The sequence below is a fragment of the Chelonia mydas genome, chromosome 7 (assembly GCF_015237465.2).
Source record: "Chelonia mydas isolate rCheMyd1 chromosome 7, rCheMyd1.pri.v2, whole genome shotgun sequence".
NCBI classification, from domain to species: domain Eukaryota; kingdom Metazoa; phylum Chordata; order Testudines; family Cheloniidae; genus Chelonia; species Chelonia mydas.
This window is the reverse complement of record NC_057853.1, coordinates 71,600,752-71,613,784: the sequence shown is the minus strand read 5'-3', so window position 1 is coordinate 71,613,784 and position 13,033 is coordinate 71,600,752. Positions and strand designations below refer to the sequence as shown.

The window sequence follows — 13,033 nt, the reverse complement described above, 5'->3', positions numbered from 1 at the left end:
ACAAGTGTTGCTGAGTATCCTCAATCCTCACTGACTTCAAAGATGGGGGACATTTTAAGTGGGATTCAGAACAGCTTGATTCAGTTCCTAGCCTTGCCACAGACTTTCTGTGTGACAACAAGCAAATTACTCAGGGCCTAATTTTCAGAGGTGCTGAGGACCAACATGTCCAGTTGGAGTGTACGGGAGATTCAGGTGCTCAGCATCTCTGAAAATTGGGTCCTTAATCTCTTTCCACTTCAATTCTTCCTCTGTTATACAGCAGTAATACTTCCCTACTGCACAGGAATGCTGTGAGGATAAATTCAGTAATGTTTATGTAGCACTCAGATATTACATTGATAGCACCCTAAAAGTACCTACAGAGAGAAAACATGAAGGCCTCCTAAGAAGCCTTCAGCACCTTGCATAATCAGGCCTTTACTACGTATAAGGTGCCCTATCTCTGAGCCTGTGACAATGAGGGAAAGAGCTCTTCAGCTGAATTTAAAATGCCTGGATATGAAGAAATATCCACTGAATCACATACTATATTGAATTAAACGGTGCTGAGATATTTAAAGGAACATTTTCAGATTTAAAATAATGTTTTTAAGAAGGAATGTCTTCACTCAAGTTGCTTATACTACTTTAGATTATTACAAATGAAAGACTTTTAAAAAAAAATCCTAATTCACTTTTCACCATTTACTGTATTGGGCTTGTGGACCTTTTGCAGTTCTTTCAACTTGAATAATGTGGACTAATCAGTTTCCCTTTCACTGATAGTGTCTCACACTCCAGCACAGAGTTCCAGTTGTAAACACTGCAGGAGAAAGTTTAAATCCAAACTTTTTTTGTTTTTAAAAGAACTGTTCACTGGATTTTTTTTAAAAAAAATCTGTAATAAGCCCACTCTTGCTCCCATTGAAGCCACTGGAAGCCAAGGGCTTGTCTAGAATTACAGGGCTGCAGCGGCACTGTTGTAGCACTTCAGTGAAGATGCTACCCACACCAATGAGAGGGCTTCTCCTGTCAACGCAGGTAATCACCTTCTCTGAGAGGCAGTAGATTGAAGTCCTCACGTCAACGTAGTGCTGTCTACACCAGGAGTTAAGTCAGTATATTTGCGTCACTCAGGCGCATAGGTGACGCGTAGGGAGGAATTAGGGAGGGTCAAGTGCCTCCCCCCCAGATTTCTGCTTGGCCTGCTGGGGGAGAGGGAAGGGGCTCTGTCCTTCTCCTGCTGTCCCTGCCCCCCGGCATGCTTGGCCCCTGCCCATGGCAGCTGGGCCTAGGCAGGGAGCGGAAGGGGTGGGACCAGCCACTTCCCATACCACTGCTCTGGGTTGCTGCTCTGTGCAGCACGGCAGCTGCCTGAGAGAAAGCCCAGCTGGGGAGGCGGTGAAGAGCCACCCCCGGCCTATGCTCAGCTGCCGGAGACCAGGGCCGAGCGAGCCAGAGCACTCACTCCCCTGGCATGTTTCCGGCTCGCTCAGCCCCTGTCCCCAGCAGCCGAGCCCGAGTAGGGGACAGCTCATCGCCCCCACCACCTCCTCAGCCGGGCTCTCTCTCTCAGGCAGCTGTTGCGCTGCACAGAGCAGTGAGCTGGAGCGCTCAGCTTCAGCTGTGTGACAAGTGGCTCCATCCTGCTCCCCACCCAGGCTCAGTTGCCAGAGAGAGCAGCCGAACATTCTGGGCGAGAGGCATAGCGGGAGAAGGGCAGAGGCCGTCCACCTCGTGCAGGTAACTTTTGGGGCGGGGAAAGCGCAGTGGCCCCAGGCTGGGCGCAGGCTGAGGAGGGGTCACACATATGGGGAGGCATCAGTGGTCTATGCTAAGGGGTGTAGATTTTCCACATCCCTGAGTGATGTAGTTATACCAACATGAGTTATTCGTGTAGACCAAGCCTCATCATACAGTTCAAAGTGCAGGAAGGCAAAATTAGAGGAACTCCTCTAATACAGCAGCACAGATGGGTTCTGAGTTAGGGAGCTGAGTCCAGAAAAAAGATAGCAAAGCAGGAATGAGAACTGCAAAATAGCTCTGACCCACAATTTTTTTCTTTATTCCAAAATTTATTTCTTTTATTTTCTAATCTGTCCTCTCTGTATCTGCATGATTTTAGAGGAACAGTAAGGAATTAGATGGGTTTCAGAATAGCAGCCATGTTAGTCTGTATCTGCAAAAAGAAAAGGAGTACTGTTAGTCTCTAAGGTGCCACAAGTACTCCTTTTCTTAGTAAGGAATTAGTTTTGTTAATTCTGGAGAAAGTCTATGATTCTCTTTTTAGGAGTGAGTGGAAAATGTGATAGCTCTGAGTTCTCATGTGCTTAACTTGAGTGCTGGTTTAACAATGTTTTACATTTGGTTTCTAAGTGAAAACAACAGTAAAATATACTATATGTTGTTCAGATTCTCTAAAATCCTTATTAAAGCTCTCTAAAGTTCAGAGCCTTTTGGCTTTCAACAGAAAGTAACAAGTGTGTTTTGTAAATGTGTATGGCAAATGTGTATTGCATTTTGTTACCTAATTTATTAAAATTCTTAAGCTTGATAGTTCAGTGGGTGGTTTTTAAAAGTCTTAATTCCATTCGCTCAGTCTGTCTGCATGATCATTTCATGCACTGTATTATCAAACATCCCCTAATTTCAACTATATACTGCACTGTGTAACTGAGACTAACAGTAGAATGGACAAATATATGTTCTCTGATGCACATATAAAGCTCCTACTGAAATCTGTGGGAGTTGCCACCATTTTGTTACAGGGGACATTATACAAGGCCCTACTATCTAAAGCTGGTTCACCTGTGTGGGAGACAACAGGGACTGAAGAAAGCCCAGGTTTGAATCTCTCCCTGATACCCCAAAACTACTCTAAACCATGTCTATACTCATATTTGTGTGATCAGCCTGTATAATCACAATACAAAAATAGTTTAAATCTCATTGGGTCAAATTCTTCCTTGATGTAGTTCCAATGACTTTACTGAGCTTGCAGTAGGGATGAATTTGACCCATTAAATACAATAAGTGCAGTGGTTTTAGAAAGCAAATTAAGTTCAGCATTCCCATAGTGGAAAGGCTTAGGTTTGGTCTGTTTCATCTTCAAAACCCTCTGTCAATACTCTGTACCAATAGCTAAGTCCAAATTCCAGTTCAGCTGATTCAACTACAGGAGTTGTTCTCACTCACAGAGAGGAGAATAATCCCTGATGAAAATGTGTTTTGTGCATTTGAGTTTGTCTTCTCCCTTTTCTCTCTGCTCTGAATGAGTTTTTTTCTCCCTGCTTTGTTCTGTGGAATTGTGTTTATTATAATTGTTCCATACCTCTCTCTCCTTTAACATCAGAACGCCCCTGCCACCATTATTAAGCAGTGCCCTACACTTGCACAGTTAGTGAAAGAGTTCAGGTGAAGTGCTGACCCCAGTGAAGTCATTGGGAGTTTTGCCATTAGCTTCAGTTCAGCCAGGATTTCGCCCACCTCTGCTGTAGCAGGAGAGGGTGAATGAGATTAACCATAACTGCAGTGGCCTAATGCTACTAGAAGCCTTATCCCAATTGCTTGTCTTTTGGTCTGGACTGTTTATTTTTTTTCATAACCCATTTTGCTGTACTGGAAATAAACCATGCTTCAGATTTTTCAGGCTATGAGTTTGTTTTTTAATATTCTTGCATGACTTTGGTTCTTGGTGTATTATTTTAGCACTTCTTTTCTTTCCACAGACTAAATCTCTAACATATCCCCCACTTTTTTCAGCCTGGCTACTTGATATATTACATTCCGGTGAACTCACGACTCGGTCATCTATAGAGCTAGTGTTTGGTTTGTCATCACTCTAAAGAGGTGAACTGATCCAGCTTGGGGATTCAGTTTTAAGCCAGTATCTTCCATTCTGAGCAGCATGACATCCATATTAAAGGCAGACAAACTTGTTCTGCTTAATTTCTGACATAGTGGGTTTTGAACATTTCCCTTGGACTCATACACTTTTGGGTTTGCCTTTTATTTAGGAAATATGGTGAGAAGGAGGAAAAGGAGAGACAACACAAATACAATGAGTCAGACCCACAGCTGTAAATTAGAGTAGTTCATATGACTTCAGTGGCACTCCACTGAGTTGCACCTGTTAGGTGCAGATTTAGTCTGTTAGGGGTCTAGTTTAGTATATTCATATGTAACATACATGCACAGCAGTGACTAATACTAGCCCACCTTATGAAGAGAAAGGAATGGCTCTTCTATCCCTACTATGCTACCTACCTTCCCTTTAGCAAAATAAAAAACAGAACCACCACCAACAACAAACACACACACATACCACTTCCTAGAGGGGAAACCTTCACGAGCACACTTCCCCCTCAGAAAATGAAAATTCAGCAGCTGCTATCAGGGATTTCTGTTGTCCAAAGGGATGCAGTCAGAGCTGGCTCACTGTGGCTATAAGAGGTATCTTACTTTATCTTTCTACATAGTACCTTTGAAAGCAAACGGCTTCTTAATTAGTATTGTATTATTAAATAACATGTATCCAGATTAGGAACAGTCAAACAGTATATAATCAATGGTAATAAGTATAATCTACAGAAATACCTTGTGAAACTTTTTAAATACCATAAGCAAAGTAGAAAAATGACTTGGCCTAACAAATTAGTACATTTAAAATTTACATTGCATCTTTTTTTACTCTTAGGTGTCAGAATAAGCATCCCTATTCGAGATAGCATTTAAGCATATACTTAGGTCTCAATTAAATCTGTGTAAATAGTAGGCATGGATGTAAGCCTATTCTTAAGTGCTTTCCTGAATCAGGTCCTAAAAGATTTTAATTAGTTGAAAAATTATGTTTCAGAATTGTAAGATGGAGTATTAAAGTCTTAAGGCCCCAGTCCTTCTAACAGTTATACACATATTAACTGTACTCATATAAATAGTCTCATTGACTGTGCTGAAACTAGTCTGAAGCTTATAGTTAAGCACATGTATAAGTGTTTGCAGGACCAAGGCCTAATTCTGTACCACTGAAATCTGTGGGTGTCTTGCCATTGACTTCAATGGGAATCCTTCATTTGACTTAAATTGATGTTAGACTGGGGCCTTAGTGTCTTGTCCTTCAGATCCTGTGTGGTTCACATTAAAGTAAATGGGAGTCTTATATGTATTACAAGTTCAAAATGGCGCCTCATAAAGTCACTTGCCAGCTCACCCCTCCAAGTGGCTCTCTTTGCCTCCGTCTGTCTCTTTCCCCAGCATGAGGACCATGGAGGGGAATGCAGGGCTGGAGATGCCCCAGGTGCCTTCCCTTCCTTCATTGCCCCCCAAAATGAACTTGATACTTTTGGGGGAAGGAGGAGAGTAAATGCTTGGTAGGGAGGGGAGAAGAGGAACCTGACAAGGGTCTCTGTTGCATGTAGCCTCACTATGTTGCTCAGCTCCAGTTGAGCTCCACACTGCGGAGGCACAATCCTAGGCTTTGTCCCTTAGGGCCTAACTGGGCAGGATGAATGGCCTCTTACACATTTTTAAGTGAGCCCAGACGTGTAATGCAGCCCATCTCATAGGAGTCCCTGTAAGCCATTAAAAAACAACAGCTTCACATTGAGCACATACTGGTAGTGCACATCTTTTCTAAGACTGGTTGCCACTTCAGAACATTGGATACCCAGGGACAAACCAACTCTCACTGTGATTGTCTTCACAAACTGGAGTTGGCACATGAGTATGTTCTACTGGGATACTAAAGGGTTATTTTTCAAACAAGGCCATTACTGAAGCCAAAGCTTCCCCCAAATACACAGAGCGGTTGATTTTTAGTGTGTCGCTGAGCCTCCATTTTACTTTAACAATGAAATAGAGTTGCCTACAATTAACAAAGAGAAAGGTTGTAAAAAAAATCACACATCTGGGTTCCAGCATATTTTCTATCTAATTCTTAAAAAGAAAAAAAAATTGATTCTAGGGTATTTCTCACAACAACAATAGTCATAAACATGGAGAACATAACTCTAAAAGGCTTTTGACAACCAAACATCTGTCCTCACCCTGCCTTCTTTTGCTGCTGTTCTTCCTTCTGCCCCCACCACTGGTACCTGCACTTGCTTTATTCACACTGTATCCCCTCCTTTCACAGTGGCAAGGAAAATGTTGCTGCAGCAGCTGAAAACAGGTAACGTTTGCCGTGTATTCTTTTTCCCTCGGACTTTCCACAGAAAGTTTTTACCTACAAACGCATCTGATGTAGTCACTCTTTGAACAGATGCATTATAGTGGTATTTCAGCTGAGATGATTTGCTAGAGATGTGCATTTTAATGCAGATATCTGAAAGATTCCTGGCCAGGTGGCAGACTACATTGGAAATGTGCAAAATATACCACATTACCTTTAATTCTAGAAAACAGAAAAATAAGCAGCATTTGATCCATGTTTTTGAAGTTCAATATTATAGTTATTCAGCAGAGGCGAACAGTCCAGAAGTTCAAGGACCATTTCCACTTTTAATCAGATTCCAGTGTTGTGGTCTGAGCTGCTCCACAGTTTTTTTAAATCTAAATTAGTTGAATTTCTTGGCATTTTAAAAGCAATTCTAACTCTGATTCTTGAGTTGTATTGATCATGGATTAAAAAGATACGAATCCATACTATATATAGTATTTTCTTGCATTTATATAGTGCTTTTCCTCTCAAGATTCCAATGCACTTACAAAATTCATAATCTATCTACGTGTATATCTGTGTTATATACATTTATGTAGATGTAGATAAAAATAATTTCAGCACCGAACACGAAATGCAGCTATTTCTAGGATGAAGCACTGCCATTATTTATCAGAGCATAGCAACTCTTCATAAGTTCAGAGCATAGAAATAAAGATTTAAGACAGTGCCTTCCTCTGATATCTTAATTACTCCATATGGAACAAGGTTTTATGTCTGCTTTTAAAATAACCCATATTTGAACAAGTATTACAGAGAGTTAAAATCAGAGTAAGTGCGAGGATTGTCACCACTAACAACATGACCAACCGTGACTGGCATTCCCAGTAAGGAAAAAAAATTCAACAGTTGACTGGGTCATACCAATAAGATGGAACAGAGGGGGAAGGAGTTGATATATGAAATAATTAGCAACCACATTTACAGGGAATGAAGGGTAGTAGCTAACACTATTGCTTGTGTAGGACTGACCACAAGATTATACTGTTGCTTCACTGAAACTTAACTGCAAATCTCTCTTTGTTGGACTATCTTGAACAATTTCAGACGTCTGTCTGTTTTTGGTGTCACACTATATCTACTGAGCCACTTATGGTTGGTTGTGTTGTAACATGTCTTCACCTCCAGTGTCTCATTTCTGCTAGGTCTTGTTTTGATACTATGATGTCAATAATGTGGTCTCCAGTTTTAGCTGAAGGATGAAGAAGACTGTAATGAATCTGTAGATCTCTATCCTGGTTCTCAGAACGACTCCTGACTATAGTCTTTAATACGGCATTGAAGATTGGTATGATTTCACATGTGACTCTGCAGTGATATCAAAGGGGACTTAAGGGATAAAATAAGAGGACATTGGAGATTTGCTGATGTAAATCTCTTCCCAAATAAGATGTCAGTCAGAAAACTGAAGCCTTCTTCATCAAACCAAGAGCTAACCTGGCTTTTTTTAATGCTGAGGTTCAGCAATTTCTCACTCTTTTTCCTTAAGGCCTTTCCCAGTGCATTGACATTCTAAGTCCTACGTCAGAGGGGTAGACATGAATGTTCTGAAATGATGTCCCATTTGTTAGATTACATGGTAAGCGTTTGGATCTCAGAAAACTAAGTGGAACAAATACAACACTTCTCACTTAAAAGCACTGGCTACTTTTTTGGCTAGAACTCTTCTTCACTCTCAAAGACCTAATATTCATTTAAGCAACTGGTAATGTGGTTAAAAATATATCTCATGCACATACACCCTTCTAATCTTTGTTACCCAGCCCTACAGGTTCTCATCATGTGGCACAGTATGTGACCTCAAGTGTTTGGCATCCTCCTAAGTCACGCACCATGGATGCCAACATTGACAAAGCTAAGCCAGTGGCCTCCAAGGGTTCCGTGAGGTTTGGAACGGGTTCAAGTCAAAGGGAAGCCAGTTACATCAGGACTGGCCAGAAAGCCCCTCTGACTTCATCCAATAATCAAAGGTACACTGCAACATGTAACTCCATAACTGACCTGGCTTGTGGCTTTGGTATGGTTTTGTAATAACATTCTCTAACTCTTTCATATGAAAAATCCCATTGCCTAAAAGGTAAATATCTAAGTACTATAAATTTCACCAGCTTTTAGTTCATATGCTTCCTGTTGTAAGTGACTTTCTTAATGGCTTCCTCTACCACCAGGCAGGTGACAGTGACATAGGAACCATCTCCACAGAAACAGCAACCCATTCTATTTAATGGATGCTCAGTTGGCATTTGAATAGAGTTCTCTTTCTACTAATGCAAGTCCAAAACACATCCATGTTGTGTTCTACTATAAATGCAATCTCCAGCAATTCCATTATTAACATATGCTACAGTAGAAGAGATTAGTTCTTTGACTGCACATTTTGTTTTATCTTCCCTACAATTTCAATCCTTACCCTACCAGAGATTTCTTTGGAGCACCTGAAACAAAAACAACTTTGTGCACTGCTTAAAAGAGACTAACTACTACTTTAATAACCTGCTCTTTAGTTACTATTGCAAGACTCTTAGACCTGGAATTTCATAGGGCTAGGACTCTTCTCAGGCAAAGGAGTGTAGTCTGTACTTATTTTTAGGTGTGTGTTTGTGTGTGTGTTTTAAATATGGTTGTTAATCATTATCATCTGCTTAACCTCTGCTGAACTGTGTTCCTTCTCACGTGTGAACATCAAAATGGTAACAGAATATACGTACATGCGTGTGTATATTCATCCACATAACTTTACCATGCTGAAGATTTCATTTTATAGTTTATTAAGGATATTGAGCTATTTAAGAACTTACATTTCCTTTGATTATCCCCTTAAAATATAAAATACTGTAAAGACTGATGGAATGGCGTGGTTGGTTAAAAGTGAACTGGAGAAGAACCAGTAAGGAAATAACAGTAAATCACTTTAAGGTACTTAATCATAAAATTATTATTCATGCTCTGATATACAGTAGCTATTTCATTTTATAAACTATGACCTCATCCCTAGTCAATCAGCAGACACCTGAAGAACTGCTAGGAACCTCCTGGCTCTGCCACTGATTCTCATGGTGGTCTTTGGTTACTCTGAATTCTGCCCCAAGTTGCACCCATTCAGTGGGCTGAACATATTAACTGAGGGCAGAATTCCCTTTGGATTTGTTTACCTATTTCTAAAAAGAAGAGTTCTAAGAGTTAATATATATAAAGAGCTTTCAAGCTGCAGACATTGTATACGTGCTAAGTATTATTATTTCTACCCAAAAAAGAGAGAAAGACTTGCTAAATCGCCACATATTTCTACAGCTTGCTCTTTTGTGTGTATGGAATGTTCCTCCTGAAAAAGGTGAAATCCTGGCTCTGGCGAAGTCAATGGCAAACCACCCTTTGCCTTTAGTAGACCAGTATTTCCAGTCTAAGGTTTTGTAGGGGTTAACCCAAAAACTGATTGTTCAACGCAACTACAAGCATTCATAAAACAGGGAACAACCCATTTCTGCTGTCATTACACTGTGGTAAAGCTGGAGTGATTCCAGTAAAGACAGTGAAGTTACTCTGGATTCTACTGGTAGAAGTAAACAAAGTATTAGGTCCAAAGTGCAGAAGTTAAAGGTAGCAAGATCACATTGCTGACTTAACTATTTATATATGCTTTGTGTAACTATTTTCTTATTCTCTGGAATAATGAATGCATATCCTAGTGATCTGCAGTTGCAGGAGAGGGATTCAGGCCTATGTGACTTTTAGGTTTCTAGTGCCTAAGTAAAGAAACCTTCAAAACATGTAACATTATTGTTTGATGTCCTTATAATGTATTTTAATGTGCTTGCATTCAGTTTTATTATATCTACTATAACATGCCCATCCGCCTCAAACCTGCCCGCACACAAGTACATGTCCACATAAGTTCTTAATGTTCCTTTGTTTGATTAATTATTGGATATGTGTTTCAGTTCACATTTAAAAGATTCACTACAAAAATTGAATAACCATACCATAGGCTTATTACCCATGGAGTGAAACCCTGACCCCAGTGAAGCCTGTGGCAAAATTCCCATTGACTGTAATGGGAACAGGATTTCACCCATGGTTTTTTGTCTTGCTCATTTGTGTTTCCTCTTAAGAAAAAACATACAGTAAATCTCATTTTGTTTGAGGCATGGTTTCAGTCCATGCAAATTTGCCAAACCTACGTTATAAGAGTAAAATTTAGAGTATCTCCACTTTGGTGTGATATCCATTCCAAAAAGAGGAAATGCAGCTACCACACTGCTTGCAGAGACAGTCAAATACATTGTGTTTTCTTTTATCTGTAAACATGGTATTGCATTCATAACTCTGAAGCCAGAGCATTGTACAGCTACAGTGTTATATACTTTAAATAATACATAATGTATTGGGATAGTGGCTGAGGCAAATGAATCCACAGCATGTTAAAATATGGCATCAAGAACAATGAGGATTAGATCTGAGTTTTGCATATGTGTATGAAGGTTGGAAAATTTCTACGGAAAAATTTGAAAACCTAAATTGTCGATGTGGTGGATATTTTCACTAGCTTATTCATTCTGTAGCTAATGGTAAATACAACATATAAAGAGAAAGAGATGGGGGTTGTTTCCTTTTCCTGTTTCTTTCTTTTGAATTCTGTTTGTTTCCTTTTCAAATGGGATAGTTCCAAATGACTCAGGTGTGTTTATTTCATTTACTGACAGCTGGCTAGTAAATTCACTATTTGCCTTCCGTTTTTTACATGTGTCATTAAAACATTTCAGCCCAGGACTTGGAGAGTTCCTCCTCAATGTAGCATGTGCTATTCATGCTGGGCTATGGTCTAATCGATAGGCGATGGCCTGGGACTCAGGAGACTCAGGTTCAGTTCCCAGATGAGCCACAAACTTCCTCTGTAGCCTTGTACAAATCAGTTAATCTACACTGTGCTTCAATTTCCCATCTGTAAAATAGGATAACACTTCCTCACCTCACAGAGTTGTTGTGAGGATAAAATCCATTAACAACTGAGAGGTGTTCAGGTATCATTGTGCTGAGGGACATAGAAGTGCCTAAATAAAGTGTTACAATCAATATTTTGTACTCAAAAAGACTAGATGTAGTTTTGGTTTCAATAAGCCTATTTTGTCATCAGATAAGGGAAGATAGGTTGCTCTGGTCTTCTCCTGCTCCACTTGTGTGACAAAGGGAGCAGAAACTAACTTCATCTCCCAAGCAGGCTTAGGAATGGTATAGCAAACTCATATGCTGCCCCATCCCTTCTTTCAGCCCTGCTGTTGGGGGTGGTGCGGGGCATGTCAGGGATATGGCTTGCTTCTCAAACTTTTAGTGGGATGAAGAGTGCTGAGCAGAGAATGACTGAGCCATAATTAGCTCTCTAGCACTGTACCACCCTGCACATTGCACTGAGGAGATTACACCCCGATAGTTCCTGCTCAGTAACATCCAGAACAGCAGTAACTTGTATCAATTCTGTTTATTCAGGCCTATGACGATATTGTACAACTGGTTTCCTTTCATCAATCTAATTTTTTTAATGCTTCCACCTAATGTAATCTCTGATCCGGAAGTTAACATTATGCATAAGTGAGTGAAATTTACCCTAGCACTGAGGGTTCTTGCAGTCCTCTTCACAACCACCTAAGTCTCACGTTCTGGGAGTTTTTTTTGCCATTAACTTCAGTGGGACCAGGATTGGGCAGTAAGGCCTTATGTGCTGTGGGATGAATTTCACCCAAATGAGAACATTATTGAACTCAGGATTAAACCTAATTTTAGTCCTAACGCAGCTACAGAAAAAGCTTAACAAATGTGCTTTTGACCTGCCATATCTGTGCTTTCCCCCCCAATAATACAGCTTGTCACTCTGTTCGCAGCTTTTGGGGCCAAACACAGTAGGTTTTGTGCCTTTACACAGTAAACATACACCTTTTTAAGATGCTTCTTGTTTTATTTAATTTAACTCTAATTAGTACCCCTGTTGAGCATGCGCCAGTGTCTACCAGCTCTGCCTCTGTTCCTGTACCAGTTGCTTCAGCCAATCAGCCTGCTACTGCTACTCAAAACACGTCCAATCAGATGACACCACCATCAGCCACTCCTATCTCTGTAGTGCAAGATTCCTTCTCTTCCTCTTTCCAAAGGTAATGCTTTTTTGCTTTGTCTTTTTGCAGATGTCTCCCTGTTTGGTGTTTAGAAGTGCTGTGAGTGTGTGTGTGTGTGTGTGTGTGTGTACATGGGAGTGGGGGGCGGAACTTTTTCCAAGTTTGCAGAATATCGGGAAAATATGTTGCCTAGTTTTATGTATTCTGAAGTTGTTTGTTGTTGGAGTGTTGAATTTTTGTTTGGAAGGAAATTGCAAGATGCAAACTGATCTCAGACAAAATTAATCAAATATACTTGCAAGTGAGGAATATAATTTACATTTTCAAAAAAGAAAATCTGATGTTAAAAATAGAACTGTTTTGTCGCCAGTAGTGAGGACACCAAAGTTTCATAATTAAAACAGCGAGTGAAAATCCTTTACATTGCATTACAGCAGTGTTAAAATTATCAAGAAATAAACAGGTTAATAAATTAGGCAAGCTAATACAAAGATCCATCTGGATTTTAATATACCTAAACAGTGACAACGCCCTTTAGAGTTCAAAGAAGAAAATGCAAAATGCAGTTTAACCCTTTGGGTGATAACACACTGTGTATAGTAGGATTTTTGATATTTACTGTAGTGTGACAGATCTCAGTATTATGGGATGTGCCATATACAGGATGTCAGTAGATCCATTCATTTGGTGGTTGACTTCTCTATAAAGGCACTAAGTTGATTCATTTCTATTT

The 13,033-nt window shown here is 40.1% G+C and overlaps 1 protein-coding gene across 3 annotated transcripts in view; it reads left to right on the top strand.

Annotated features, from left to right (window-relative positions):
* The window catches only part of LDB3 (LIM domain binding 3), a 200,562-nt gene that overhangs the window by 141,157 nt on the left and 46,372 nt on the right, over positions 1 to 13,033 (top strand). For all 3 annotated transcript variants that reach the window (XM_043552186.1, XM_043552187.1, XM_037905209.2), the window contains one exon: positions 12,169 to 12,339. In XM_043552186.1, the coding sequence (XP_043408121.1) occupies positions 12,169 to 12,339 (171 nt within the window). The remainder of the gene's footprint in view (positions 1 to 12,168; positions 12,340 to 13,033) is intronic.